Below are 27,302 nucleotides of genomic sequence, written 5' to 3' on the forward strand. Positions count from 1 at the left end.
GGCCCAACCCACTGAGCCACCCAGGCGCCCAATGCCTACTAATGTTTTATCTGGAAGTCTGGCCTCCAGTCATCATCCAGTGATTCCTTCATCTGACCTCCCCCTTCTTTTAGAGGATAGGGGTGTGCACAGCCCATGCCAACATTTCCCATATGTTAGGTGAATGCATGACATGCTTCCACAGTCCCCTGTGCAGTTCATCAGAGAAGAGAGCGCGGGAGAGAGGGTTGAGTTAATGAACACTCAAGTCCCTTCCAGCCCATTTACAGTTTGTTTCAGCTGCGATTCCTCGTCCTCCCCAAAGAGCAGACATCTGCACAGGCTTACAGAAGGCACGATGTGCTCCCTGTCACCTGCAAGAAAGCCAAAAGCCAACCTAGACCATGAGCCCAATCTTGGTTTCCGCCAAAGCATCTCTTTCCTCCACTCTGAAAGGCAACCCCCACCCCCAAGCCAAGGTTCAAAAAAAACTCCAAGAGAGATCAGTGAGTTACTCTGATGTTTATTTTAATGCATCTTAGTCCACACAGTTGGTATAAAATCAGAAAAAAAGCACAGGCAAAAAAAAAAAGGTCTGGAGTCTTAGCATCAGAAGGGCACCATATTTACATCTACAGTTGGTGGCCAGTACAAGTCATTGCCAGACAGTCCTTGGAGGCAGAGAACAGTCTAGACCCAGCTGAGCCCTGGAAACGCACAGTCCCGGGCGGGGTGGGGGGGGAGGAGGGTCTAGAGCTTGTCCCAATGCTCCGACCGTAAGAAGAATGTGGGAGCGATAAAGGCTGTGTTTATTATTTATCTATTATTGGAATAACTGCAGCCTAGCTAGGTACAAAAGCAGTTATAAACCATTTATATTACAGAGAATTATTTATTCAGGTCTCCATTCTACTTTATGTTGTAAAACCGTTAATTGAATTTCCAGTGAGTGGTTTAGATGATTAGTGATACTAAGGAATGGTAGATATATAGCACCATTTCATGGGTTTCTTGTCACCGATTTCTCATCTCGATATGTGACCGAGACACCCACCGTCAAGGGCAAGCGTTCCGAGGCCACAAGCTGTGTTTTTGCCAAGGGCTCCAGTTTGGGGGTTTCCCGCACGTGAGCGTGAGGCTTCGCACGGGGTTGTGCGCAGCGCCCGTCTCTGTGGAGAAGCACGGGGCCACCCACAATTTAAGGGTTTTGGCCATTCAGGGTTTCTACCCACACTTTGGTTTTCTCAATGAGGTGGAGCGGAAGGGAGGTATCTTCTTTCTGATAAAAGGGAAGGGGCAAGACGGAGTTATTTCATGACTGGGCAAAACAAAAAGAACGAAAAACAGAGAACGGAAAATACTGAGCTCGATTACACGGTTAGGATGTCAAGTTCCTTAGCTACTTCTTTAAGATTCAACACAAGGCTGATGGTCAACATAAAAAGCAAACAATACTATGTACATATATGTAAAAAGTGTTATAAATAGGTTTTATAAACCATAGATATTATATACATCTTCAGTCAACACTAACCCCCCCCTTTCAACTGCTTTCTGTTTGGTTTGGTTTGAGTTTGGGTTTTTTGGCTAGCTCTTTTTTTTTTTTTTTTTTTTTTTTCTGGTTTCTGGTTTCCTTCCTCCCTTCCCCTAGGTATGCTCAGTGCCTCAGACCAGCTGTCTGGGCGCCTCATTCGCGTTTCCGCAAAATCACGTATATGACGCCGCTGAGAAGGGCCAGGGGGAAGGCCACCCAGGCCAGGATGTAGGCAAAGCCATAGGAGTACTCCGAGTTGAAATGCCATTCCGGGTGCCTCACCGTGTAGATGGAGGCCGCGCTCATTACGCACAGACCTGGGGAAAGATAGAGGCAAGTGCGGTGAGGGAGAGGTCACGGCAAGGGGTCCCCGGTCCAACACCCCCAGTGCGGATCCCACACTGGGGGTGTACCTGCCCACACCACTCCCTGCTCTTGACTCACACACACTCACAGACACTCACACACACACAAACACACACACACACACACCAGATTGCCCAGTTGTTGGCTGACAACACAGAGAGAGAAGCATATCTGATTCGGGAAGGAACCCACTGCCAGGTTGAGAGGAGGAGTTCAAAGATCTAGAAACACAAAAAGTAATCTGTTCTCTGGTTCCGATCTATGTTGACCTAGACCAGCATCTCCACGGTCCCTTGTCATTTTTTCTGCCCCGTCTCTGTTCCTTTAACTGTCACCAATTCCTAGTCGACAGCAAGAATTTGGGTTGTAGGATAAACCTGCCTAGCTCTTTCCAAGGAAGGCTGGGAAGTCGGCTCCCAGGGTGGGAGCCCTCAGGACCCTGTGAACTGCTCTGCAAGTGGGCCGTGATGCCATCTGAACCAGAAAAGTGAAATGACACTCTGCCACCTGAGTGGCGTGAGGGCCAGAGCACGGGGCTCCAGGCAGAACACAGGGTCCCTTAGCAGGACTGCATTGTATCAGATTGAGTGATCAATGCCTATGGGCATCGCTAGGCTTACAAAGGAATATAGAGGAACAAGAGGAGGACGAGGAAGGACAGGATATGACCAGGAGGCAGAGAGAGGAGGAAACTATCGTTGTGCTTGGTCCCTTCCAACAGTTCCTGGTGCCTCAAGGTTGGGTCTGAACCCCAAAGAGGAGAGGAAGGTTATTGAATACACAGATAAATCAGGAGAACTTTCCCCTGCCTACGTCTGCACCCTTCTGGTGTGGGAAGGACAAGAAAAAGCTCTACCTAGGAGCTCTTGAAGCAGGCAAATTCAAGAGTGATGGTCTATGCCCACAGTGGCAGTCTGCATCCCCCTGAAGGGAGGGAGTCTGGTGATGCCAGCACCCCAGCCCGGAGCTGCACAAAGCCTGCCCTGTTCCCTCTGTTCCCTCCTGAAAACATGGTCTGTGAGAGGCTCTGAGTGGCTTTATTATAAATCCAGCATGCTCTGCGGGATTCCTGTGGTTCCAAAGCTCCCAGTGCCCCAGACCACCTACATCTAACCTCACTGCTATTCAGGCTGCTGTTCCAAGGGACACTGCAACTTTGTTTCAACAAAGTGCATAAGTGGGACTATGTTACATTCACCACCCTGATAAGACTGTCCTTCTCCAAGTCAGAGGAGAAAACTCCCACTCCGCTGGCCCCCGCTAAGAAAGCCACACAATGGTCCTGGAACTACAGTGGGATGCGATCCAGGATCCACTACCTACAGAAAGTTCCAGAGACAGCCAAGATGCCTGCTTGGTGGGGGGGCGGGGGGGGCGGGGACCAGAGCAGGCAAACTGTCATTCGGGGAAGACAGCCGTTTTGATCTGTCAGGAACACGCTTTATTTGCCCTGAGGCCCGTGATACCCAATTCCCATCCCCCATGGCCCCCAAGGTCACCTCAGCCAAGTACAGATTCGCATCTTTAAGAAAGATTGTGGTTGTCTCTTGGGAGAATGTTGTCCAGACAACATTCGAGAGTTTCTCCCTATCAGGGCGGCTGGACCTACCTAACGAGGGCAGGGCTGTGCAAAGAGAAATGTGACCGAGGGAACAGAGTGTGAGAAGGCCAGGCCGATGCCTGTCACGCTGGCCAGGCTTCCAAATGGGCCATGCGCCTAACTAGCCGCCTCCTGAAAAAAGGCCACGAGAGCTGTGCAGACCAGCCGTGCCTGGATTTCACTGGGAAGGAGTGAGCATTCCATCTGTGACCAAGAGGGACCGAGGGAGGCAGGATTCACAAGCATAGCGACTAAGCAGATGGCCTAGTTTACATGAAATTTGCCTGAGGAACATCTCAGAGGCAGAGGAATTTGCACTTTGCCAGGATTTGCAGTGAGCTGAGCTAACTCACAAAGCCGTGCTTTGTAATTACTGTCGTCAGGAGACTGATGTTTTAGGGGATATGTTATTACAAGGCTGTCTGTCTGTACAGCCCTGGGATATAGGGTAGTTGATGCCACACGACAGTCCCGAAACATTCATCCCGGTAAGTGGGTGGTAACTGGCTTCCTCACCCACCGGTAGGTGGGGGCGTGGCGATGAAGGTCCCCCACGGGAAAGGTTGCTGTCACTTCAGCAAGCTTTGTGCCTTCCTTCCCCACGGACAAGCCATCTGTGCTCTGGGAGTGACAGGGACCTCCTGATAGGCACCTGAGTCCTGAAGGGCAGTCAGCTATCAGTGGGGGCCACTAACCCTGTCCAGACAACATTCGCGAGTTTCTCCCTACCAGGGTGGCTGGCTCTGGAACCAGCTCCCTAAAGCCCCCTTGAAGAGGAGGCCTCAAGTCGCCTTCACAGCAACAGCAACCACGGGTGAGCAATCAGAGCCCCACACCTTCAGACGGGAGCAACCAAGGGGCCAAAGACAAAGCAAGAAATGGCAGGAGGTCTCGAAACTTCCTTATTTCCATTGTGTTTGGCTCTGAACACATGTATTGAGCACCTACTGTGTGCAGGCACTGTTCTGGCTACTGAGGGCACCACGATGGATAAGACATGGCCCCTAGTTTCAGGGGGGACTGTCATTCAGGAGCAGACATGCCCGCAGAAACTTCCAATATGGCCTGACATGATTTCAAGAGAGGGAGAGAGAAATGCATCAGATGATGTCCTGAGAGGATGGACAGGCACAGAGTCCAAACTGGGGGGCCCAGGGAAGCCTGATGGGGGGAGACGGTGCTTGACCCGAGTCTAGAGGGTGTGGAAGAGTTAGGCAGGGGAAGCAGGTCCTGACAAGAATCCCCCAGGACACAGAGAGGGCAGCGTGAGGGGCGGCGGGAGAGCCCTGAGTGGCACATTGAGGAAGTTGTGGTGGGAAGACCGTCCTCAGCCGGGGGGGAAGCATGATCTGCGGTGGGTTTCAGAAAGGTCACTCTGGGAGAAGTGTGGGAAAGGGATTTCGGGGTGGCAATGAGAGGGGACGGGAAGGCGCCCAAGTTGGCTTTTGCACAATGGCTGTGGTGTCAGTCAGGATAAGAAGAGAACAGAAATGGATACAACTTCCACACAGGAATGGACTGGATCTGGGTTAAGGGAGACAGGGGACCCAGCCTGGCATGGCCCCCTGATGAGCTAACTTAGCTCACTGGGAAAACAGGGATGTCTGAAGGGCTACAGGCTAATGGCTGGGAGGAACAAGCCATCAACAGAATCGAAAGGAGCAGAGGAACTCAGGGAGTTAGATCAGTGACCTCCGCAGAAGCCGGAGGGAACCTGGCTAGAGAGTAAACGGGGGGTACGAGGAGCCTCGTGGCGCTGGTTGGAAGAGTGAGCGCCTTCGAGTTCTGCACCCCCCCCCCGCCCCCAGTTCTGAGGGTCTTGAGGTAGGGCAGGAAGAGGCTGGGAGCTCCCTTCCTCTGAAAGTGCTGGGCTCTCTGTCTGTCAACGCAGAACCTTCTCTGCCCTGCTGGCCCAGCTTCCGATTTCAGCATCCAAGCGACTCTCACCACCTCGAGAGCTGCCGACCGCATTCCCGGATTCCGACCTGGGCACCGCGAATGCAACGTCTAGAACGGTTCACCCCGATGGGGGCGGTTCCTAAACGTGACATCTGGCTGCTGCTGCCCTTGACCCCTTTGGAATAGGGAGCGCCCTGTGCTGTTCTATTCATCCCCCAAAGTCTTTCGTTCTAAAGCCCTACATCTGTATCCGTCTGTTTGACAGAAGAAACAGAGCAAACAGAACCACTCACTCAGGGGGTCTCCTTTTACCGTCTTCTCTGATCTTCACGCTAATCACAATATATAGTAACAACACATGTGACCCGCGTTTGATTCTGCCAGTTGGAGAACAATTGCCAGACGGAGTACAATTATCCAGTCATCCAACAAGCGGCTTATTCAGGGCTTTCTATGTGGCGTGCCCGGAGCCCGGTGCTGGGTCCCGAGTCGTTAAATAGAAATCCAAACAGGGGCTCTGTCTTTCAGGTCTGTATCTCTGTGAATTTCCTGATGCTTTCTCATGGAGCGTAACCCAGCCCAGCAGGCCTGGGGTCAGGGTCAGCACTGCCTGAGAACATGGGTACTGGTTCTGAAGACAAAAAAGACTGCAAAATCCAGAGAGAGGACAGGAATGGCTCTTCTCTAAGAAGGCGGTTTACAAGAATTGATGGTCCAGGAATGGGATGCGTGGTGGGCAGAGAAATTCCTAGAAGACCTTACAGTGAGATTAGGGATGGTATGATGGCCACACCAACAGTTCCCAACCCTGGATGAACATCAGAGCCACCCAGGGCACAGTCCCACCCAAGACCTCTCCAGGGATGAAGCCTGAGAGCTGGTGTGTTTGTCAAAGCTCTTTTTAAAAAGGTGATTCTTTAAAAAAAAAGAGTTACTATTTATTTATTTGAGAGAGAGAGGGAAGGAGATAGCGTGTGTGCATGAGCAGGGGGAGGGACAAAGGAAAAGGGAGAGGAAGAAAATCTCAAGCAGACTCCCCGCTGAGCACAGAGCCTGACACGAGGCTCCATCCCACGACCCTGAGGTCAGGACCTGAGCTGGAACCACGAGTCAGATGCTCAACGAACTGAGCCACCCAGGTGACACCCCTAAAAAGAGGATGCTGATGCACAGCTAAGATGGAAAAACAATGAGCTAGATGGAGCCTCTTGACCCGTCTCCAGGAAGCAGCCAACCCAAGAAGTATGTAATCAAGTGTGAGACTTGTGGCTTTTTATGAAAAGCAGAAGGCGATGAGGCAGCAAAGCAGGCGGACGGATAAGCACCCACAGAGGTATAATCTAGAGCAAGCAGAGACGGCTCCTAAAGCTACAGTCAGTCCCGACAGCCCCCCACACCTTATACCTGCCTTTCCCACACGCTCAGGTGTGATCTATGAAGACCACAGCTGGGCCCTCCAAAGGGATGCTAGGCAGGGGCAGAGCAGCCCAAAACAGCCGCCTGGGAGGGACCAGTGGCTTCCACTTAAAATACTTCAGTGCAGGGTGCCCGGGTGCCTCTGCTGGCTAAGCATCTGCCTTTGGCTCAGGTCATGATCCAGAGTCCTGGGATTGAGCCCCGAGTCAGGCTCCCTACTCAGTGGGGAGTCTGCTTGTGTGTGCTCTCTCTCTCTCAAATAAAAATCTTTTAAAAATATAATAAAAAATAAAATAAAATGCTTTGGTGCTTTGAAGAAGTATGGAAATCTCTAAGGGAAGACCCTTTCTCTTTTAGTCCTCCACTTGAGTGGCAAGACCCTTCAGAGCAAGATCAAATGCAACTTTCTGGAGAGCCTGGGGTTACCAGAGGATCCTTTCAGCTCACGTGAACTGGCACTCACAGTTAGGAACAGAACATTCTTCAGGCTTATAAATTATGACCACTCCTGTGGCTCGACACAGCTAATTCAAGACAACTTCCTATTTGAATAGGGGCTGCCAGGCTGCCAAACTGATAAACTGAAAATTGGGTCCCATGAGAGATAAGAAGCTACATTCAAAGGGGAAAAATGAAGAACAAATCATGTGCTTTTAGATTTTTTTTTTAAAGCAGAATTCTAACGGGCTTACACTGAGTTCAGAGGAGAGCCAGAACAGGACGGGTTAGCAAATCCATGCTGAAGAAGCAGAGTTTCTGCCTTGGGTGTTGGGTGCTGTGGCAGTTTTGGTGGATTCAGCATCTCTAATGAGAAGGAAGTTCCTAACTAAATATAGAGTTCTTGTGGAATGAGGGGAAGTGGAGGCATATGTTGTTCTTGCGTGAGCTGAATGACCCTGGCGGCTCATGATCCTCTCCTGGTTTCAATTTATCAGTAAAGTAACACATTTGATGAAAGTTCTGTTTCCTAAATCTGGATTGTTTTATCTTGAGGACACATCCATTGATGCAAAAGTATGATCATCATTTGATTTGATATCGAACTGTAAATAACAAGCCAAAAAAGAAATCCCAGAATATTTTCTAGTTTTGTGTATTATTTCTGGAAGCAGAGTGACTAATGATAGCTCTGCTTCTTACATACCTAGGAATGATATCTTACTCCATAATCTGTGAGTTACCAAAATTGGCAACACTCCAGGAGCCTTCCTTGGTATAATAAAACTATGCAAGTAGCAAAGCACTCTTCGGTTTTGAAATCCTCAAATGGTACATACTGAAATGCTGTATTTAAGGATTTAATGAGAAGGAGCTGTCCAGTCTAATTCCTTCTGCTGGGAAAGGGTAAACTCTCCAGCTTCTAGAAAAAGGTCATCAGCATTCAGCTTCAGGCTGTGCCTTACCATATAGCTATGTGTAAGCCATTGTATCCACATATCCATCCATCCATCCATCCAGGACATGTAGGCTGTTACAACCTTCCAATGATGCTTCCAGGGAAAGGATGGTGATTCAGCACCATGGACATTCCAACAACCAACTAAGAGATAGCATAGCCCTTTGCCTACTCAGCCAGATACTAGAACATCCCATAGGACATGGATGTATTCTGGTATATATGGAGTTTATGACTTATTAGCATGGACTCTAGGAGCCACCACCCCATCTGCCCCTACTTCTCTCCAGTGTTTGCTGACTCAGTCAACTGGGAGTCAACAGGCAGAAAGATAAAGAGTCAATGGAAAAAGACACTGCTCAGGATATAGAGACCAAGTTGGAAGACATCACCCTGTATAACAGGAGCTTCTCAGACTCTGCATACTGTACATATGGATAACCTGTCCAGTGGGGGGACATGAAGGCAATTTAAGGAAGAGACAAAGGAAACCTCTCATGTGTCATCATGGCCCCATGTTGGAAATGATGGCACATTACACGGAGGTGTCAAAATGAAGACACCTGAGGATGACAACAGTAAATCAAAGCCCACCAGAACCCTGGAGGGGGAATAAAGGAGAGTAAGAAACACAGCTTAGAGGAAGGACACAAGAGCTCAGCAGCACATCGAGACCACTTTCCACGCCGAAGCAAGGACAGCTCCTTGGGGGATAACATGTACGGGGCTACACCCTCAAGACTGGCCTTGGCTCTACTCATATTCTTGGCATTCGCCTCTGGTTCTGGGTCCAGAGTATAGTTTCATTCCTGGTGACAGGTCTGGCTGGGTTAGGGACCTTCCCACCAGAGCCCCTAAGTCTTATTTCCTATGGATCTCGTTCCATGGCATAGGGGAGAGTTCCCAAACTCTAAGGTGTAGGTACACACACACACACACACACACACACACACATCTGTATTTCACATAAACCATCCAAGGTTTATGTAAAAGACTCACAAACATCTGTCCTTCCGGGGCCATGTCCCTCTACGGACTCATCATTCCCCAGCCTTGCACAGGCAGTCTCCAAATGAACTGGATATCATCTCCAACTTACCAGCAAGGATCTGGAAGACTCCAGTGATGTAAAACCGGCCCCCTTTGGTGAGGGTGAAGAGCTGGCAGAAGAACAGGAACAGGGACAGGACACTGAAGATGATGGACAGGATCATGGTGGCCTGGACAGACTGCAGCCATTCTGGGAGGGGAGAGACATCAGGTTAAGAAAAGCCAGCCAGGACCAGGGGAGAAGCTGTGCCATGAGGAACATGGCACCTGGTGCACCATGACCCCTGAAAACCACAGTCCTCCCAGGTGACAGAAGCCTTTTTTCTATGAGCAGAACTCAAACCATTCACTTGTATAATAAGGGCTGCAGGAAAACAGCTCTAATCCCACTACTAGGAGTTAAACTCAAGTTAAAATATATTGAACTCCTTCCCAGTCTTTTTGCCAAATGAGTTACTCCCATATAAGTACGCAGGTTGAAGAGGGTCCGAGCCCCGCCCACTGCCTTCTCTCTTCTTGCCCTCAAGGGGTTTTCAAAGGCTTGCTTCTTGGATCCCCTATATTCCAAGAATAATTTAAAACCACTGTTCAAAATATCAACATCCCCCCAAGGAGAGTTTGGGATCGTGAGGATGGCTGAGAAGAACAGACACTATTGATGCCAAAACCAATTTTGTAGTAAATTGGAAGAAAACGATAGTAGAGAAGAGCGTGCTATGAACATCCACTTGTTCAGCCAAGCCATGTCTTGGTCAAGCTTAACCCCAGTCGTGAGCCTCCGCTCAGAGCGGTCTGTGCTCGGTCATGCCACCAGATGGGACACCGGGCTCTACTTCCACAGCTTCACTGAACTGCGCCCATTCCCACCCTTACCCCTCCTGCCCCAAGACTGGATCAAATCCCCAAGCTTCCTACTGAAGTTCAGGCAGGAAAGGGAATTCTGTAGCTGACCGTCTGCCGCAAGAGAATGTCATCTTGGGAGGGAGGAGAGAAGACGACACAGCCTGGGCTCAGCCCTACAGAGGGAACCTATGGCGTCCACCTAGGAGAGCCGCATTTGGCTTTGTCCACCTGTCACTCACGTCCTTTCCTCCAAGTGCCAACCATTGGGGGAAGGTGTTACTCTAAGCAAGGCGAAGCAACTGGAGAAGGAGAAGCCACAGGGTTCCAACCTCTCAGCCCAGTAACTGGGTGGTGTGTAAAAGCTTCAAGAATCACATCCATGCTTCACACAGTACTCCAAGCTATGAAATCCACATGGCTTATACTCAGTCCCAGAACACGATGAACGTCGTTTGAGTCACAAGGAAATCATGGCAGAGTTTTAAGGGCGCTGGGGGTGGTTAACTGAAGAAATGTCAGAGATCCACCAGTCCAGCCCCTTTGTACTGACAGAGATTTCCGGAGATGTTCTGAGGAGCCCAGCTGGCACGGCCAATCTGGGAGGCCCCGGATTCCAGTCTAGTATTCTTTCTACCATGACAGAACATTTGCTTCTTTTACGTTTTCAATGTCTTGGTCAATTAAGGTAAGAAAATGATGTCCCGGGTTATGAGCTATCTTGACTTCACTTTTTATATAGCTCTTAATTTAATCTGTTTGTCTTTCTCCAGCCTAGTAATTCCTCTAAGGGAGCAGTCTGCAATAAAGCTAATGTTGCCGTAATGTTATTTTTTCCAAGGTAAACCAGTTATCCAGCACTCTGGTAGGTGAGGCTGGAAACAAAGATAACATGAGACCCAAATCCAGAACGAAAACAGTGACTGAGTTTTTTTTTTACTAGGAAACATTCTTCTGGGTACACTCTCCCAGGCAGTGTGGCTGGTGCAGATGAAAACCTGGATTTCCTCCTCCAATTCTGAAACCTTTACCTGACTCTACCTCTCCTACCACTAACAACAGACCTCACATTTAGAAAAAACTCATAATCTTTGACGCTAAATCTACAGGAATAGGAATTTCCTTAGACTTAGAAATGCAACTAAAGCCTTCTTGAAACTTCTTTTACCAATAATTTGAACTTGAGTCCCAACCCCACTACAATGGAGTTATTTTGCCATAAGGTGTCAAATTATATCAGAATTAGGGGCTCAGGGAAATTTTTATTCAGTGAATATGTATTTGCTTAACACCTACTATTTTGAGGCCAGCGCTATGGTTAGTTCTGGGGATACAAGGCTGAAGAAGCTTTTCAACCATAAGTACAATAAAACACATACATGAAGACAATAAGTCGAACTACATCATCAATCACAATATATGTAAATGGGTTCAAGTCACTCGTTAGAAGATGAAGAATTTCACCTTCAATGACATAATTCCCATTGATAGTCTGATACAAGAGATACACCTTAAACAAACAACAGTCAAAAAATCAAAAGATTTTAAGAAGAGGTGCCAGGCAATAGTAATAAAAAAAAAGTAAATATAGCAATAATGGTATCAAACAACACAGAATTTAAATTGCAAAAGATGAAAAGAGCCAGAGAGGGATACTTCATAGTGAGGAAAGACCCAACTGACTATGAAGAAAAGATAGTTATAAACCTTTATGCCTATAAAATAGCATGGCTCAGGGGCACCTGGGTAGATCAGTGGGTTAAGCCTCTGCCTTCGGCTCAGGTCATGATCCCAGGGTCCTGGGATCAAACCCCGCATCGGGCTCTCTGCTCAGCGGGGAGCCTGCTTCCCCACTCTCTCTGCCTGCCTCTCTGCCTACTTGTGATCTCAATATCTCTCTCTCTCTCGCTCGCTGCTCTCTCTCTCTCTCTCTCTCTCTCTGTTAAATAGATAAATAATTTTTTTTTAAAAATAGCATGGCTCAGAAAAGGTATAAAGTAAAAGATAATTAGGAAATGAGAAGAAATTGACAAAGTCACAGTCATAGTGAAAGTCATTAGCATACCTCTCTCAGGATAAACAAATCAAGTAACTGAAAAAAATACAGAGCAGAGAGATTACTGGTAACAGAATTAACCATTTCAACTTAGTAGCTATACAGAAAATTTGTGTCCATATAACAAAGACCACAAATTATTTTTTAAATGTATAAGGAACAGTCTTAAACATTATGTATTAGGTGACAAGTAAATCTCCATGAATCTCAAAGGAAGCAAAAGTGATACAGGCATAAACTGAGGCAAACAGAAAGTAGGAATGAAAAACAAATTGGTGAAAAAAAGATTGGAAATTTAAAAATAGTATTTGGACAAAGAAATCAAGATGAAAACTAAAACTTTGCTCAGCAGGGATTGGGATTGAGAGAGTAGTAAATGTCAAATCTGTGGGCAGTGGTCCAAGCCGTACTCAGTGGAAAATGCACGCCCTTGGAGCATTTACTAAAAATCACAAATACTGGCAAAGAATGAACTAAACTTTCCACTTAAGAAGTTAAAAAAGAAATAATTAAATGAAGCCAAAATGAACTGACTCATTACTGAGGAGCGCAATTGTTAATAAAATTTAAAAAGGACAAAACTACAATTAATTAAAGACTCATGTTCTTTGGTGCGGGGCTCAGAAAGGCAGACACATTTTAATAAAGCACATAAAAGAAGTGCTAAAGACATAGAGACATACTATCTTCCCAGATAGAAACACTCGAAGTCTTAAAGATGCCGCTTTCTCCCAACATAATGTACAAATTCAATGCAAACCTAAAATATATCTCAACTGGAACTTGTCAAATGCTTTAAAAACTTATCTGAGGGGCACCTGGGTGGCTCAGTCAGTTAAGGGTCTGCCTTTGGCTCAGGTCATGATCTCAGGGTCCTGGGATCGAGCCCCGCATCGGGCTCTCTGCTCGCTAGGGAGCCGGCTTCCCCTTCTCTCTCTCTGCCTGCCTCTCTGCCTACTTGTGATCTCTGTCAAGTAAATAAATACAATCTTAAAAAAAAAAAAAGGAATAGCCAATAAACATATGTAATGGTGTTCAACCTCATTAATATCCAAGAAAATGCAAGGAAAATCCACAAGGAATGTGATGCCAAAGTTTATCTATCACACTGGCAAAAATCAAAAAGGTTCTTAAGGTCAACCGAGTACATGTATGAGATACCCCTGAACATTCAGATGAATGATATATAATCAACCTTCTGTGACTGGCAATTTGGCAGAATATATTTAAATTGTTAGATGCCAATAACAGGACTCCACCATTTAATCACTACACTGTGGATAAATACTTAAACATACCCCAAAGAGACATGAATAGGATTGCTCATTATACCATCACTCCCATGAGTGGCAATAAATTAGGGTCAATCCCTCCAATGGAATATTTTTGCAACCACTAGAGTCATGAGTTAGATCTCTGAGACATCGAAAGGACTAAGGTGTCCACACAACGTGATGTCATTATGGAAATACACACCAAAAAGCTTTATAAATAGGTGTGTGTGTGTGTGTGTGTGTTCACTGGAAAGAGCCAAAGCCACGCCAACTGATACCCACGGCCACCCCCAGGATCTGGAGCTAGAATGGAGGAGAGTTTGGCCTCTGCTCAAAGACCAAATCTGCACCGTCAGATTTATTTTTAATAAGGAGAATACTTTCCTGTAACATTTGAATAATTAAAACTAACTTAAAAGATCCCAAGGCAAAGCAGCACAGCAGGCCACAAGAAGGTATCCAAAATTCAAAGAACACTTGGAAAACTGGACAGGACTGGTCTTCTACCTGCCGAGAGTAAAGGGACTTCTTCCCTCGGATGCTCTCAGAGGGGGAGCTGGGGAGAGAGCCAACGGGCCCAGCAGGGAGCAGCCTCCATTCCAGCCCTGACAGGCTGGCTGAAGGTGCATAGGATTATTCAGAAGGAAGCCCACCATGTCCTGAGGAGATTCGGAAGTGCGGAGGACATTTCTCCGGATCCAGAATCCTTCATCCGGATGGGACTCGACCAGGAGAGCAGGAATCCCCACTCGGGGCATGGCAGGTGTTTGATCCTGTATGAGGACGCGCCAAGCCCGACTGCTGGGCAGCCCAGGAGATGGCTCTGCCACCCCCTTCTGCTGACCACCGGCTTCACTTCTCAGTTACCATGTGTTTGGCCTTGGATTTCTCTTCTCTGACATGACACACCAACTATCTTGCAGGGCTACCGCAATGATCAAGAGAACTGATAGGAAAGTTCTGCCCAGGGATGATATGAGCTCCCCCCCCCCCCCCGTTTAAAAGCTGATGTGGAGGACGAGGGCAAATAAGCATGTACGGACTGTTCCAGGGTATGGTTTCTGGGGTACCTCTGGCTGGGTCACTCTGGTAATGAAAAATGGGGACCATAATGTTCCCACAAGCTATATGACTAGGGGACCAACCAGAACTCCAAATGCATTTGCCAGTATTTGCAAATTATCTGGAAAGAGGCAGACTGTGACTCTTTTAGGCTTTGCAAGCCAAAGGTAGGGTCTCTGGGGCCATACTCAGTTTTGGCATCTTAGCACAAAATTGGTCTCAGTCACTATGTAAATGAATGGGCGGGGCCTCTCATCCAGTAACATCTGACACTAAATCAGGCCCTGGGCCAGACTCAGCCTGCAGGGTGTAGTGGCCAACCTCTGCTGTCGCAAAGCAAGTCAGATGTACGGGACGTCATTATTAAGGGTAGCGAGACAACGGATGTAAGGGACAGAGGTCTCAATGACAAAGCTGTTTTATAGGAAGCAAACTTCACATGACACCAACACTCCAAGGGGCAAATCTGAGCTCCTACCCGAGCCCCAGGGCAGGACGACGCTGTCTCTCCAACTGCAAATTTCCGATGACTCGCTGAGCCAGTAATGAGCACCCCCGGTCATCCCCCAGGCCCAGCGCAGTGGCTGGCCCCAAGTGGACACCTGGGTGAATACTTGGGGAATTCCCCCTGGCAATGTTTTCATCTCCAACCTTGGTGCAGAGCCTAGGAATTAAGAGCCCTGAAACTCTCTGCAGGCGTGGTTTTAATGAGATTGCCAGGTCCAGGAGGTGCTGACAGCGCTCTGACGTGGGCCGCGGGTGCAGGCAGACCCTGCTCCCCCCGCAGATAAGGGCAAGCTTGAGTTACCCAATGATCAAAGCTCGCCTCAAGGTCAGATTCCTGCTGCCGTGGCAGCTAAGCGGTAAAGGAAGGACATCTGCCCCCACAGCTGTATTCTTAGCCCAGGGGCCTGCAGTCCAGTGGGTTATGGGCTCAGAGAGGATGAAGCACTTTGAAATGTACCGGAGCATCCGGGACCTTCCGCGTCCGTCCTTCATCGTGGGCACAGAGCCAAGTGCCCCGCCCATCCTCCTTGCCCCGCAGGGAGTCCCGCTGGGCTCTGAGCGACTCCTAAAAGCTTTCTGACTCTGTCAACAAAAGAACCGGTTTTCTTGGAAGGGAGAGGAAGGACAGGGGCGGGAGAGTCACCGCAGACAACCAGGAGGCCAGGAGAGAAGAAAGCCTCCAAGAAAGAGGCCCTCAGAGGGGATGAGTCCCAACTCCAAGAGATCGATGGGATTGCACAGGTGCATAACACTGGGCTGCTTTCAAAAGCATGTGACCAAAAATAATAATAATAATGATAATGAAAAAAAAAAAAACACACAGGCTCAACAAGGCTTGGCTCCCCACCCTCAAACCTTCCCATTCCCCTACCATCACAGTGCCATTTTCCTTACATGGCATTCCAGGAATAGGTGACCTGCCAAGAGGCCTCCATCCTCAACAATGTGGCTTTTGCCCTTGGGCTTTGCCCACCAGCCGGAGCACATGCAGAGCCCAGCCTGGGTCCCCCACCCCGGTGGGTGGGGAGGCTTCAGTTTCATCCCCATTCAGACCAGCCAACGGCTTTGAAAGGACGTTCAGGTCTCAGGCTGGAAGCAAGCTGAGTGTAGCCTCTCAGCCCACAGAGAGCCGCCTGGAGCTCACAGAGATGAGGAAGGCCACCAGGGAGAAAAATTTTCCAACACATAGTCATGGGAGGGGGCATGTTAACCAGAGCAAAATCCACAGAAAGAAACTGCAGGTCAAGGTGTTTCAGCTAAATCTGAATTAACCGTACTCCTGATTAACAGGCTTAGTCGTAGACACAAGGAGGAGTCTTTCAGAGCCTTAACTTGCATCTGTGGTTTGACACCAAAAAAGTCTTATTCTGCTGACTAATCCTGGGGCTTGAAAGGGGAATATAATATAGCACAGAAAGTACCTGAAAATAGGAAGCTGTTGGAGGCTTCCCTTATTTTCCGGTTGGAAAACGCTAGTAACCCGAGGATCAGGTTAGGCTAGGCCGTGTTTCTCAAAGAATTGTTACGGGACCCAAGGGCTGAATAAAAAAACAAAAAGAGAGGAGATGGGTTCCACGGCCAAGTCCATTAACCTCCTTCCGTGGATGTTAATTATAACGTGTAATGAAACACAGTAAAGGGGAAAGGAATTCTTGCCATATGAGAAGCCTTCTTAACTTTAGAATTTTCGTGTTTTTCAAACTGACTCAACAGAAAACCTTTTTTTTTTTTTTTTTTTTTAAGAACAGGCCTTTTGGAAATAAAATCTTAAAAAAAAAAAAAAAAAAAAGAAGAGGAACAAGAAAAAGAAGAAGAACAGGCCTCTTGGAACCACTGGGTTTGGCCAGAAAAATGGCCTTCGAGGACCAAAAGCCATTGTTTATGAACTGTATTATTCAAGAGAGCACAGAGGATGAGCGGGAATGGCTGCGTTGTTCTCGGGATCTTTGGGTTTGAAAGGCATTCCCCACATAATAATCACCAGAAGCCCCCTCTCCTTCCAATCCTGGAATTATTTTCAGAAAAGCCAAGCATCACGGTGATTAAGACTTAGAGTAGGCACAGTAACCACCGCCCCTTCCCTTCCCCTAGCACAACACCCTACTCTCCCCTGCACAGCTACTGACATCCTACCTAATTTCCAAGGCCCGTCTCAGAGGCCACCCCCACTCAGGACCTGATGTGGTAGGTGCCAACTCTAGGCCCGACCTGCATGCTCGCTCTGCTCGGCAACCCAGACACCGTCCCAGGTTCTCAGGTCGTTAGAGGCAGGCCCAGGGCAAAAAAAAAAAAAAAAAAAAAAAGCAAGGAGTCCTGAGGTCTACTGCACTGGGCTTTCCACCACAATACACAGAGGTTACTGAGAGGTTGAATAATACGTTTGAAATCTGATGAATTAAACGAGCCTGCTTTCTTTAGCTTTCGAAGTCACCGCAGCTAGGGAGGGAGGAGCGAGACTGGTGTGGCAAGGTAATGAGGTCCCCATTCTCCGTTCATCTACGGGGTAGTCAAACCACCACCCCAGGTTCCGAGGGGTAGGAAGCGGCTCATGCCCGCTCTCTAGAGGCAGAACGTGACATAGCTGGGATTTCTGAGGAATCTAGCCAGTCCGGGAGAAGCCACGGAAGGAAGGAGGCATCACCCAGACAAGTGGAGAGCCTCGAAGACAAAACTGGGGTCTCTGAATATTTGAAGTCAGCCTAGGGACGCTTCAGAAGTTTAAAACCAGGCAACCTGGTCAAACCCCAGTCCAGCCCATCAGGCAGGAAGGAAACCGTCGGAAATGAGCAGACCTAAGAGGGGACAGACTTGGGTCTAACAGAGACACCACTTATGACAATGACTCACGGCTCCCCTCCTGTATCACTGGCCACTCTTTCCCAGTCCCTTTGACTAACTCCTTTCCGTACCCCGTTTAATCACTGGGATATCCCAACACTCAGCTCTAGACCCTGTGCCTTTCTTCCTGCCCTCCCCTCTCCCGCCTCACCCCCCACCCCCTACTCCTCCAGTCAGCACACTCAGCCAACACTGGCCTCTTTCCATTACCTCCTGGAATATTCTTCCTGTGGTTCTTCCCATGACCAGTCCTTCCTGTCTCCAGCCACATAACCGGAAGGGAAGAAGCCTTCCATAACCAGTTCCCCTGACCCTGGCGACTTTCTATGTCATCATTCTGTCTCCTTCAGAATCCTTTCCTCTCTCTGCCCCTGAGTATTTATTGTATACTCTGGGTGTCCCCCTAAAAGTCACCGTGAGCCCCACTAGAGCAGAGACTCAGTCCTTCTTGTTCAGCTCTACGGCGTCAGTTTGTGGATGCGCTCAACATATTTGAGGAATATAAATGAAAGGGACTGTGGTGTTAGCTCTTTAAAAATGAAAGAGGTGGGGCGTCTGGGTGGCTCAGTGGGTTAAGCCGCTGCCTTCGGCTCAGGTCATGATCTCAGGGTCCTGGGATCGAGTCCCGCATCGGGCTCTCTGCTCAGCGGGGAGCCTGCTTCCTCCTCTCTCTCTCTCTGCCTGCCTCTCTGCCTACTTGTGATCTCTCTCTGTCAAATAAATAAATAAAATCTTTAAAAAAAAAAAAAAAAAAATGAAAGAGGTAGGGGCGCCTGGGTGGCTCAGTGGGGTAAAAGCCTCTGCCTTCAGCTCAGGTCATGATCCCAGGGTCCTGCGATCGAGCCCCACATTGGGCTCTCTGCTCAGTGGGGAGCCTGCTTCCCTTCCTCTGTGTCTGCCTGCCTCTCTGCCTACTTGTAATCTCTGTCTGTCAAATAAATAAATAAAATCTTAAAAAAAAAAAAATGAAAGAGGCTCTCTTGAAAGGTAGTGAGGTCCCCGTCACTGGTAGGATGAACATGGGATGGGCGTAGCAGAAAGGTGTCTGAAGCAAGGTGCAGCGGGAAAGAGGGATGGACTTGATGACCTCCCAGGTCCCTGCCAACATTGGGAGTCTACGTGTGTGTCCACAACAACACACCCAGGAGGCTTTGTGCCAGACATCCCTCTCTTGGGCCCTGAAAACCAACACCCACAACCTCAGCCCCATTACGGCCAATCCCTGCTCCTGAAATATAAGAGATGCTTTCTTGACTCTGCTGGATCCTGGAAATGCAATTTAAATTTCTGAAAGAGCAAAGACCGTGAGCCTCAAGGGCCGTGTGGTTCAGACCCAGATTTGAACAAGCATGCAGGGCGAACTCCTGGACGTTGGCGTCTGATGAGAAACTTCGAGGCTTGAAACATGAGCATTCTGACACCGCATCCCCTTCCTTGCCCCTCCCTTGCCTGCCAGGGCCTCGGCAACCCACAGGGGCCTGTAAAATCAAGAGCCGTTACTTGGGCAGAGATTGTGGGTTGGCCCAGAGAGCCGGGAAGATTTTAAATTGCAAAACATGAACCCATAAATGCAGAGGGTCTCCTGTGTTCTCTCCAAACTGACCAAGAGCTGAGCCACAGACAAGGAAATGGTCTGATGCCCTTGCCGAAATGAGAAGGCCACCAAATGGATGTAAAAAAGAGAGAGAGAGAGAGAAATCTGGAATCAGGGAAGACACAGACAAGTGACCACCGAGGTGGCCCTGGGTGTTCTGGGGACAGACTGGAAGAGAGCCTGGTTTTTTCCATCACACTTTTGTGTTCAGAACAAAATGAAAAGAATTCAAGAATGCATACGTTTTATGTGCCTAACACCTCCGGATGGTCAGTTCCGTTCTGAGACAAAGAAGGACTTTTTAAGTGGGGGCAGGGCATGGGGGGATGGGTTTTAGGAAAGATCATGTCTCTGCAACCAATGAAGAGCTAGCCAAGCAAAGGGCCGGCAAGGTCAGGTCTGAGCCCTTCCAGCTCCTGGAGCCCCAAGCAGCCGATAGCCCGACTCCAGAACTCTGATTCATTCTGCTACCCACCAGGTCCATGCAGATAAAACAAAGCGTTGGGAGAATGCCTGTGTGCACTGGGACCTAAAATGTGCACAATATGGAGTATTCAAAACAAAAAGCATTAGTTCGGTCAACCCAAGACACATTTTGCCAAACTTTCTGGGTCAGTAGATTTTAAACTCACGCATGGCGTAAGGGCTCCAAGGAGACAGGCGCCTTCGGGACTTGGGGAGAAGGTTGGTGCATCGCCCCTGCTCCCCAGATCCCAGCCGGAGCTGCTCAGATCTCATTAATTTGAAAACCAAGGCTCTAGGAACTGGCCTCCTCTGTCTCTGGATGGATGTAGCTTATACAGACGCCACCCCCATGGGTCCTGCCTGCCTCACCCCAAGGCTCCGCTTTCTTACTCAAAACAGAAAGAAACTATTTGTTACTGGATCCTAATTTCCTACCAGGAAATAACATTTCTAGCTATTTTGAAAATTAGATGGGAAATGGATAGATCCCTATGGGATTTCGTGTGAAAGTAAAAGATCTCAATGAGAAAGATGGGCAAAGCAGCAGAGGAAAAGAAAGCAACGTTGAGTAAGAATCTCTTGTCTCGGGACAATGGCCAGACATGCATCAGTGCTTTTCTACCATGCAAAGTTTCTGATGTGTTCTGCCTTACAGATGATCTGGACTGCTGCTCCAACTTGGAAATAAATGGACCGAGATGCACGTAAAACACAGCAGGTCTAAATGGACAGTAAAAGGTAGAAATGCACCCGAATGTACCAAACTGCTTACTAGGCTCTGGAACGAGCTACAGGCCAGCATGCTATTCTACCCTTCGCCTCTGTCTTCCCGCTATCTTGTCTGCCCTCTGTCCCTCAATGCTGTCAGGCCCCTTCCTTGCCCAGAGAGCCTGCGCTGGTTGGCCCCTCTGCCTGGAACCTTCTCCAGATGTTCATACGGCTGACTCCTGGTCATCCCCAAGGGGTCACTCCTGCAAGAGGCTCCCTTCCCCACCCCAATCCCTCATGACACATTAGTCTGTTTCATTCTTTATAGTTCCCTTCCCTGCCCCAAATTATCCAAGTTTCTTGGTTGTTCATTTCACCCAGTAAAATGCAGGCTCTTGTTCACTCTGACATCCTCAGTGTCTACAGTGGTATCTGGTAGAGGACAGGCACCCACAGAGTAGCTGTACACAAAGAACAGAGGAGGGGAGAAAGGGAAAGACCTGAGATGGGAAGTTTATGATCAAGAAAGTTCCAAGATGAGAAGAAGAAATAAGCAGTGAGGTTTCACGGGAATAGATCATTCAGGTAGTTTCCTATGATATTGGGGAGAGATCTCCATCTGAGGATTAAGACCAAGGAGAGGACTCTGAAATTCTTCAAATCCAGAGTCATAGGCATGGCTTTGTATTTTTAAAATTATCACCCTGGAGTCAATGTGAAAACTTAGTTACAAAGAAACAAGCAAGGTGAAGTGTTTGGGGGCCTCCTCTGTGGCCCTGATAAGTCCTAGAAGCATGGTGACCTTCAAGGGAATAGCCAGTGGCCAGGGCAGGGGAGGCGGGCAGGGGGTAGCTATGAGGGAGCTATAAGGGTGCTATGAGGAGCAAGGAGGGAACACATCCAGGCCGGCTGCAGACACGAGCCGAGTTCACTAAAATCCTAGAAACTGGGGTGCCTGGGTGGCTCAGTGGGTTAAGCCTCTGCCTTCAGCTCAGGTCATGATCTCAGGGTCCTGGGATCGAGGCCCGCATCGGGCTCTCTGCTCAGTGGGGAGCCTGCTTCCCCCTCTCTCTCTGCCTGCCTCTCTGCCTACTTGTGATCTTTCTCTCTGTCAAATAAATAAATAAAATCTTATAAAATAAAATAAAATAAAATCCTAGAAACTGTCAAAGAGGTAGGTTTGGTGGAGGAAGGTACAGACTGACTAGTTCAGGGGTGCCTCTGAGACATCCCTGTGGAAATGTCTGGTAAATGGCTGGCTATGCAGGTCTGGAGTTCACAAGAGATGGAGGCTGGAAAAAAACAAAGATCCCAAAGACGTCATGAAACAATAAGTCTAAAGACTTAATGACTGGAGACAGAGAGAAACAGAGGGAAGTCTAAGGGTTATACACTTTCCGACATGGGGCTTTGTCAGAAAGGCAGGATGGTGGATGGAACCCAGGACAGAGGAGAGATGAAATATTTGAAAAATCCTAAAACAATGGAGGTCTGCTCAGAAACTGCAAAGGACCCAGCAGAACTATGGTAAAACAGTAGGACCGAGTATAGAGCGGGGGGGATGGTCAAAGCCCTGGAGAGATGTGTTTCAAACCAGGCTTAGTGGGAGATGCTTGCTATGAAATTTCTAGGAATTGGGAAGCCATGCATCCCACGAGGCCAGATGACTATATTCCCGGTCTCCCTTCTTAACTAGGTGTGGCTGCATGACTAAGTTCCCATAAAAGATAGAAAGAGAAGTATGTCGTCCATCTGGAGATACTTCATGAAAAGGGAAGGGCACACATTCGTCTCCTCTTTTCTCCACTCTGCTGTCTGAAGCATATATTAGATGGCTGGAGCTCCAGCAGCCCTTTAGTCTATGAGGATGAGGACCAAATGAAAGAGAGGGCAAAGAAAGGAGCTAGAAAGTGCCTGGGCCTCTGACAATTTCATAAAGTGCCATAAACGATCTTATTTAAACCACTGCTTCTTGAAGATGCTCTGTTACGTACAGCCAATCTTAATCCTAACCAGAATGCTAGCCAACTGGTCCGACAAATCCCCTGCATTGCTGCCCCCTTGCTGGCGGTCACGTCATTGCCTGGACAGGGAATATCCTCCTCCTTGCCTGTATTTATTTAAATCCTGTCCATCCTCTGAAGGATGGATCAAATCCCACCTCCCACACGAGACTCCCCTTCCACTTCCTCCCCTGAACTCTGGCGCTGCATGCCTGCCCCCACTCCTTGGGCATCTGGCCTCTGCCGCCTTCACAGTGATTCACCCCTGCACACGTATCCCCTGGATCCTCAAAGAGGCGCAGGACCATTGAGGGCAAGGCCCCCAGTTTCTGAGGCCTTCTATTCTCTGGGCCTGGGAAGCATTCCATGCCAGGCATTGGATGCCAGGTCCTGTTGGCATCCACCCTAGGAAGCCTCTTTCACTTCCACCTACAGCCAGGTTCAGGATGAAGCCAGAAAGTTTGTAGACGCATTCAGAAAATAGAAGAAGCTCAAGTCCAAACAACCCCAGCTTACTTAAGGGTGTCCCCAGATTCCCTCAAAACATCGGAAAAGACAGACGTGGAAGAAAACCCATTCTTCGGTGTCCCCCCCCCCCCAGCCTCCCTACCGCAAAGCAACCACATGGATTTGGAGCCCACAAGAGAGACCCCAAAGTTATTGTAAAGGAACCCAAGGAAAAAGCTTGGCACATAAAGAGCCAATTAAGAGACGAAAGGTGTCCTAATGAAAGTAACACTGGTCCCTCTATAAGTTGGGAGAAAAGCCATTTATAATCGTGGCAGGTGCAGCATAAAGGGTCGATAACAGGCCCACCGTGAAGACCACTCTTTTCCCCAGTTTGAGCACGGTTTAGACGGCTGCTCCTCTGCCCCCTTCCGGCTCTAAGAGTCTAGGATTCCATGCCAACCCCACATGGTCCCGCGCCACTAAGGGAAGGGCGCCTGTGGACACGCCCCACCCCTCGGGGAAAGCCACCTTTTCGGGCCGCATCATCACTTGTGGCCACCAGGTGTCAGTAGCGAGCGAGGCACCGCCCATCCTGAGGCTTGGGGAACTTGAGCCCGACCCTGAAGCGGGGTAGACAAGGGATGCTGTGGCTTTGGGGACAAGCAGGGCTATGGCCACATTCTCAGGCACGCATGAGTATTTCATCCATTTGCCTGGTTGCCAACTCACCCTGCAAACTCACTATGCACCCTCTGGGATGTTTTCCATGCTCTATCTTTCACACGCTCCGAGAAAAGATTCAGGGCTGCTCGCATCAGTAAGGACAGAGGTCTTTCTTTTCTTCCCTCCCCCCACCCAAGAAAGTGACAACATAAACCAGGGTTTTCTACTCCTCGCCTAGCCTCCCCACAGAAACTACCAAATAACGGTTCTAGCACTTTCTCTTTATACGGAGGTTGGAGATGTTTGGTTTGTAATGCTTTGGTGACAGCTGGGGTATTATCGGGTGCTGGGCCCACGGGACGCAAAGCCCAGCCAAGAACCTGCACTGTGCAAAGCCAGAACGAAGGCTCCCTTCACTGCCTGCTTTATTGCCCTGGGTCTAAACTGGTTTCTCTCATCAGTTGTAGCATCTTCAACAGGGAAACTGGATCATGAGGGACAGTCATTCAGCAGCAATGAGAGCCATACTTCATTGGTCTTTTAAAACCCAGGAGGTCCAGAAAGCTCTCTCTGCCCATCCTACTAGGATGTCCCTCTCCAGGCTGAGGGCACCTCCTTTGAAACAGGAGACTGTGCCAAGCCACGCCCACTATATCCTCAAAGCCAAGCACTACAGCCCCTCCCAGGGGCCATGATGCCACTAAACAGCGCCTAGCTGCCCAAAAGAATGCACTCTCTTTACCTTGGCCTCTCCACATCCAGACACAGGACTCCCTGATCCCCTGTAATGCTCTCTCTGAGTACTTAAGGTGTCTAGTGGGTGTTTCGCAGCCAATTATCCCCTTCACTTGATTCCAAGTATGCCTGGTTTCAAATATCTCACAAGCGATGGGGGGGGGGACGGGGGGGGGACACGGCGGGTGGGGGGGGACAGAGAAGAGACAAAATCCTCTGGATGAAGGACCCTCCCAGAATTTAGCATTCTGCAAATAGCTTGGAGTCCCCATCTTGCCACAAGGAAAGACTCTAAGGTTTTGATGCTAAATGGCAGGAGTGAGACCCACGACCTAGAAAAGCAGTCTTGTAAATGGAGGACCAAATGCTGGACCAACAACTACCTTTGGGACCATCACTGAAAAAGGCAGAAGCAAGAAATTTCTGGATAGAGACAGCAACCACCAAAGATGCTGGTTGGGGCCAAAGTCCCAATGGGGTTAGCCTAAAGTCTTGCCATTGAGCTAACTTATCTGTATCTGAGTTATTTTGTTTACAAGGAGCATTACATCAAGTGATAAGGGGGAGCTCTAGGGCATCTTTCCAGGCAGAGATAATGTACAACATAACCAGGGTCTTGGCTTAGCCAGGGAAACTGCTATCTCTCTCCTTTAATCTTGGATTCCTGGTCCCCATTGCATTCTGCCCCACCCCAGCAAAATGGAGCTGTGTCTTCTAAGAACAAGTGTTTCCAGGTCTGGACTGAGAAACACAGCACCCGCAGATCTGGACAAGCAAAACCCCAGTCTCACCGTTCGCGGATGATGAGTAGCAGTGGAGGACGTTGCCCGAGGAAGAGGTGCTACAGTTCTGCCACAGGTCGGTTGCGTGTCCATTGCCCACGACCCATTGCTAGGAAGAACCAGACATGATCAATCAGACAAGCTGGGGAGGAGCGAAGGGAAGGGGAGGGTGAAGACCAAGGGAAAGCAAGAGCAGCCTCATCCACCCACCCATCTCTCTAGCCTGCCCCCTGCCCTGCCTGCTGCGCCTGGCCAGAGGCCACAGTCATGCGGGGGTGGGGGAAATGAGAGAGATGGGGGCTGGCTCAGACATGGTGCTGCCAGAGGGCAGTGTTTGTAAGTGAAAAGCACTTTGTTTTTTAAAAAAAGTAGCACATGCGTGTGAGCTAGTATGTGCAGAAATATGTACCATAGAAGAACAAGGCTCGGACTCAGCCCAGGACACCTACATTCAAACCAGCTCCCTTCCCTGATCTCCTGAGTGTCAGCAGCCCCAAAACCACCACCCCTCAGAGACTGTCTCCTTACCCATAATTCCTACTAATCCAACAAGATTAATTAAGACATTGTAAAGACGCTTATAAATGATAGCACAACCCACAAGTCCCCAACATCAATATTTCTCCTTCCGACATAATTCTCTCTCAACCTTTCAACCAGAGGGGGAAAATCGCATGCCTGGACTTTGCCCCTACCTAAAAAAGTTAAAGCCACAGTCACCTCACTGCCTGAAGTCTCAAATCGAATGTGCTAGATGTCTGATGGGTGTGTGACATCAGTTATACCCTGATGACCTGTTCCTATACTGGAGGCTTAATGGAGGAAGGCTCTGGGTCCCCATCATAAAGCAGACCCAGGACTGTGAATTCTTTTTTTGGAGGAGCCCATGTTAACCTTCCAATATCCAGCCCTCCAGGGGTGTTTTATGAACTTAGCTGTCCAGCTGACCTGTGGCATGTGAAGTAAAACAAAACTTCATTAATACTCTGCTTCCTTCCTCCATGAATCTACAGCGAGGGATGGGGGGGAAATGCTACGCAATCTCATCAAAGGAAAGACGGAGAACTCTGGCTCTGTACCGACATTATCCGGAGGCCTGCGCAGCTAACCTGGACCAACGATTGCTTCCTTCCTACCCCTGACTCTGCTCCGGTTTTCTCAAAACAACTGAAAGGGAGCGGATTGCCAGAAACTGCAAAACGCCCCGCGGGGACGTCTGAGACTTTACGTTGTCTCAGGGCGCTGAACTAGAGGGAGCCAGGCCGGAATGGTCGCCCGGGGGAGGCCGGAGCCTTGGGACAAGGGTGGGGGGAAGAGTGGGACAGGGGCTGGGGGGAGAGAAGGGCATGGGTGGGGAGGAGAGGGGAGCTCGGGGTGCCCCGCCCGCCGCCCGCCGGGCACTCACGCTGACAATGGTGGAGACGAACAGCAGCACCAGCACCGCGACGTGGAGGACGATGATACCCAGCAACAGGAGGAGCATTGTGGCGGCAAGTTGGGCTCAGCGGAGTTCCTGCCTGCCAGGAAAGAGAGCCGAGGCTGGACGTGAGGCCGAACCAACCCGCGCGAGCGAGCGACGGAGGAGGAGCGCGCGGAGGGAGGGTCCCAGCGCCGGCGGAATGCAGGGGGCTGGCACCGCGCCCGCCCGCCCGCCCGCCTGGCCCGGCCCGGCCCGGCCCGGGCGCCTGCACGCCTCCCGGGGGCCGGCCGAGAGAGGGCAGCAGCCGACCGCAGCATCCCCGCCCGGCAGCCGCGGGGCCTGCCTGCGACAAAAAATCCCTTTGCTTTGGGAACAAAACAAGGGGTACGCACGTCTAAGTCATCCCGGGAAGAGAGGTTTTCCCCGAAGGACGAGCGGAGGCCGCGGCACATGTCCACCCACTCGGGGTTGCCTGCGAGCCCAACCCCACGTGGGGAAGGGGACAGAAGAGTCTGCCCCTTTTCCTACGGAGGAGGAGGTGGAGGGTCAGGGGATAGGCGCCCAGATTTCTGCCGGAGGCCTGGGGACACTGGCGGCACGCTGTGAGGGAGAGCGCGTGGCGGGAAGCTGGTTGCCCAGACCCGGCGCGCTCCGCATTCCGTTAG

The 27,302-nt window shown here is 49.4% G+C and overlaps 1 protein-coding gene across 2 annotated transcripts in view; it reads right to left on the reverse strand.

Annotated features, from left to right (window-relative positions):
* Positions 1-486: 486 nt before the first annotated feature.
* Positions 487-27,302, reverse strand: part of PMP22 (peripheral myelin protein 22) — a 30,810-nt gene continuing 3,994 nt past the window's right edge. For both annotated transcript variants that reach the window (XM_004760134.2, XM_004760135.3), the window contains exons 2-5: positions 26,623-26,734; positions 25,227-25,326; positions 9,290-9,430; positions 487-1,830 (exon numbers count right to left, since the gene is read on the reverse strand). In XM_004760134.2, the coding sequence (XP_004760191.1) occupies positions 1,667-1,830; positions 9,290-9,430; positions 25,227-25,326; positions 26,623-26,700 (483 nt within the window). In that variant the 5' untranslated portion in view covers positions 26,701-26,734 and the 3' untranslated portion in view covers positions 487-1,666. The remainder of the gene's footprint in view (positions 1,831-9,289; positions 9,431-25,226; positions 25,327-26,622; positions 26,735-27,302) is intronic.

Source organism: Mustela putorius, unplaced genomic scaffold, assembly GCF_011764305.1.
Source record: "Mustela putorius furo isolate JIRA1106 unplaced genomic scaffold, ASM1176430v1.1 tig00000867_pilon_pilon_pilon, whole genome shotgun sequence".
In the NCBI taxonomy this organism is placed as follows: Eukaryota; Metazoa; Chordata; class Mammalia; order Carnivora; family Mustelidae; genus Mustela; species Mustela putorius.